Here is a 4,543-nt window from a genome sequence, read left to right on the forward strand (position 1 = left end):
TATATATATATATATATATATATATATATATATATATATATATATACGACAGGCTTTTTTTAGTTTCCATCTGCCAGATCCACTAACAAGGCTTTGGTCAGCCTGAGGCTGTACTAGAGGATACTTCATACTTCCCAAAGGTGTCACACAATGGGATTGAACTCAGAGCCATGTGCTTCAGAAGCAGACTTCTTACTACAAACCCACGCTCTCAACCATGTCTCTAGTCTAACATAAGTGACCTGACTATATTCCCATGAACTTGTGACCCTCAAGAACAATATATATATATAATATATATATATATATATATACACTGTATATATATGGATAATACACATATGTGAGTGCACACACACACACGCACTCATGTATATGCTTAAACAAACACATATTCACAACTACAATGTCTACACACACATACAGACAGGTACAGATGCATACACACACCTTGTTTACAATAGACATTATAAATAGTAAATTGGTCGCAAATACAAACTTTATAGAGGAAGGATGTGGGGGGAGGGGGAGCTAGATAACTTTTTCTTACTTGTTCACATTCTAAACCTTGTGAGTAATGTGTCTAAGCATCGGCATATCTAGATTTGTGTGTGTGTGTGAATTAAATATGTCTACAGGTGCATGTGTGTGTGTGTTTGTGTGAATAAGAAAAAGCATTAAGAAGGCCAACATGTACAGTGGGAGATGAAAGCGAAGGGAGACGAAAACATGGCCAAGTGGTTAGGGTGTTACATTCGCAAGCGCTAAAATCGGGGGTTCGATTCCCAGGCCAGGTGGCACATTGCGTTCTTGAATATAACACATCCCCTGTTGCTCTAAAATCATCTCAACATCTGACAAGTGGCACACTTGTGCCACCCATACTGGCAATATCGATTTGATAGAGAGAGAGTGTGCTTATGTGCAACACAAACATTTGGTTGCAATAAACCAATCATTTGTGTGGATCGTTCAGTCAGGAATTGAACCATGAACCTTCGTCTCTGACACAGGAAATTCTATCAATATATCTTTTACTTGTTTCAGTCATTCAACTGTGGCCATGCTGGGGCATTGTCTTGAAGTTCTCATTTTTAAGCCTAGTACTTATTCCATCAGTCTCTTTTGCTGAACTGCTAAGTTACAGGGATGTAAACAAAACAAGACCGGTTACCAAGCTGTGGAGGAAGGTCAAACACACACACACACACACACACACATATATGATGGATATCTTTTAAGTTTCTGTCCATCAAATCTAGAATTGTAACTGGAAAGCAAGCAACTTATCACACAACCACGCCTGTGCCAACATACACACACACATACACACACATATACATACATACACATACATACACATACACACACATATACATACATACACATACACACACATATACATACATACACATACACACACATATACATACATACACATACACACACACATACATGAGTGTATATACATATAAAAATCGTCATTTAACTTTTGGCTTCCGTACTGGCCCCTTTTCCCTCACATAGCAGTTGGTGACAATAGGCAGCAGGTCAATGAAGGGTCATGTGGGTGCAGGTGTGGGTGTGTGGTTAGGAAACTTGGTCTTCAGTTCAGTTCCATTGGGCGAGGGTAGCCTCACGCTGACCAAAGCCTTGAGAGTGGATTTGGTAAATAGAAACTGAAAGAAGCCCTCCATATATCATCATCATCATCAACATCTGTTTTCCATGCTGGCATTTGTGGGATGGTTTGAGAGGAGCTGGCAAAGGCCGGGAGCCACAACAGGTTCCATTGTCTGCTTTGGCAAGGGTTCCATGGCTCAATGCCCTTCCTAACACCAACCACTTTACAGAGTGGGTGCTTATCATGTGACACCAGCACCGAAAGAGTCACCAATAATCTTTCACAACCAACACAATTTCTGCATCAAATCCAACAAACAAATCCTTCCTTTTACGAAGAACAAAAAAACTTTCAAGGGAAACAACTAAGAAGACTGCACGAAGTGAGTTACTTCCCCTAGAAATACACTAGCCGCCGCCGTTCCCACAGCCACTAGTGTCATCCCTTCTACCGTTAAGTTTCTGTTCAAACACTCCGGTCCCGGGAGTAGAATGTTGAGTTAAGACTTGTCAGTCTGTGCCATGCCTCTAGCGGACATAAATGGAGAAGGTGTTGTCCTGGAAGATGGGGAGAGAGATGCGCTGGAAAAGCCAGTCTGACTCACAGGGATCGTATTTGTGGAGTCATCTCGGCCCCGATAACAGTGAACAGGGATACCATGACTGGATTCTCCTGCTTGTGTGGCATGGTGCAGAGTCCTGTTGCCAGACATAGGGTCTTGCAGCAGCCACCCTCCTGACCCAGGGCAGCACTACCTCCTCCGGGCACTTGATGTGGGTCTCCGTGTTGAGTCTGAGGCCGTGTAGGCAAGTCTTCACAAGAACTTCATATCACCAGACATCTCAGTCCATTGTCGTTTCCTCCATGAAGCCCAACATCCTGAGATCAGTCCTTACCACTTCATCCCACATCTTCTTGGGACTCCCTCTTCCACGGGTACCATCCATTTTCAGTGATCGCCACTTCTTTATGCAGCTGTCCTCATTCATACACATCTCATGTCCAAAACAAAATAGTCTTCTCTCTTGCATGCTACATTTGATTCCTCTTATGCCCATATATATACAAGACCAGATTCCATACAGTTTCTATCTACCAAATTCACTGAAACATATAGCAAAATTCAGAGAAGCATATAGCAAAAGACACTTGTCAAAAGTGCTACGTAGTGAGATTGAACCCAAAACTACGCGGTTGCAAAGCGAGTTTCTTAACCACACAGCCATGCATGTGCACCTTTTCTTCCTCCTTCACTTCTAATTTCGAAATTCCAGCACTCCTCCCAATATATTGTCAGAGGTATACGCACACACACACACACACACTTTCTCTCCCTCTGTTTATCTATTTCTCCACACACACACACACACACACACATACACACACCAACAGAATTCAAAGTCTCATATAAATTCACTTACTTTCTCGTGATATTCTTTCGCCTGAATTTCTCCTACATTCAAGTCAGAAACTCTGCGTTTTCTCTACAAAAAAATATATAAAAACAATAATGATGATGATGATGATGATGATTACCATCATCATCACCATCATTTCTTTCTTCATCACTAAGGGTTTACAAAATACATTGGAGACGGTACAGGACAATACAACATGGGGTTGCATAGAGAAGCATATAAAAAGGAAAAAATAACAATATAAATTCTAACGATGAATAACTTCTGAAAAGAGGAAGACTTCCTAGAGCTGCTCGTGGAGACCCCACAAAACCACCGTTGCCTTGACCACAAGGGCAAGTGTCTTCTTCACATCATCTCCCCTCAATCTACAGACACAGGTCTAGTGTAGGACCATCCACTCGGACCATTCTTGCCATATTCACCGACCTATCAACAAAATTGCTGGGAGACAGCATCTACCACTCCACCTTCACTTTCCTTTTCAAGTGTAAATTGAAAAAGTTGATGAGGGCTTGGCCCAAGATGAACGTGTCTGTCTTCAGCCTTTTCAGTCTGGTCCCCCCACACAGCCGATTTCGCTAAGGCTACCAGACAAACACTGCCTTCCCTTCCTGATCAAAGGAAGGTGGTGAGATGATCTTCACAGTGGACTCAGCCGAAGCCAGATCCGTCCTACATGTGATAGCATGTGTTCGCTATCAACCCATTAAGTGAGCGATGCTCGGGTGTAGGATGAGAGCGAGCAAAAGTTTCGTTGCTCTTTGCGCTTTAAATCCTAGAAAATTATTCAAAGCTCATTCTTCCCTAACAAAGGCCAAACACCATCACGGAGAAGATGTAAGAATCAGAATTTTAGTAGAGATGTCAGGATTATTATAATTGTAATTAGGGTTTAATTTCAGATAAAACACGCATTGTGGGGACACTTACGTTATACATACGTATACACACATGCAGTTATGCATGTGTGAATACGTACGTATGTGCATGTATGTATACATTGTGTACGAGCGCACGCATGTATGTATGTATGTATGTACGTACGTATATATATGTATATATTGTATGTATGTATGGTTGTGAATTAGCCGAGCCATTAGAGTGATGGTCAGAAAGCCTCGCGGTATTGTTCCGGCTCTTTTCACTGAATTCAAATCCCGCCGAAGTTAATTTTGACGCTCTTCCTATCTGGATCGGTGAAAACAAGTCCTCGTCGAGGACGGTGAATTGTCAGAACTGTGAGAGAGGTTTCGGCATAACTACAGGGTTTTACACCCCAGACTTTGGGAGGTCATAACTTTCAGAAAAATGAATATTTTTTAATGAAATTTTCTATGCATATAGTATTTACTATGTAGAATCCGAATGGGGGTGGGGGACAATTTTCGGAAATTCCAACAGAGTCCACTTAAATTCTTCTCAACTTCCAGGAAAATTAATATTTTTTCGTGAAATTTTCTACAAATATACCTTGATGTATGTACATTTCGAGCATGTA

The 4,543-nt window shown here is 41.5% G+C and overlaps 1 protein-coding gene across 2 annotated transcripts in view; it reads right to left on the bottom strand.

Moving 5' to 3' along the window:
• LOC106880387 (N(6)-adenine-specific methyltransferase METTL4) overlaps positions 1-4,543 on the bottom strand; it is an 85,069-nt gene that overhangs the window by 69,782 nt on the left and 10,744 nt on the right. The window contains exon 4 of one of the 2 annotated variants that reach the window (XM_014930297.2): positions 3,046-3,108. The exons of the other annotated variant lie outside the window; for it this stretch is intronic. Coding sequence (XP_014785783.1) covers positions 3,046-3,108 — 63 coding nt within the window. The remainder of the gene's footprint in view (positions 1-3,045; positions 3,109-4,543) is intronic. 2 annotated transcript variants of the gene reach the window in all.

This window comes from Octopus bimaculoides, chromosome 19, assembly GCF_001194135.2.
Source record: "Octopus bimaculoides isolate UCB-OBI-ISO-001 chromosome 19, ASM119413v2, whole genome shotgun sequence".
NCBI classification, from domain to species: domain Eukaryota; kingdom Metazoa; phylum Mollusca; class Cephalopoda; order Octopoda; family Octopodidae; genus Octopus; species Octopus bimaculoides.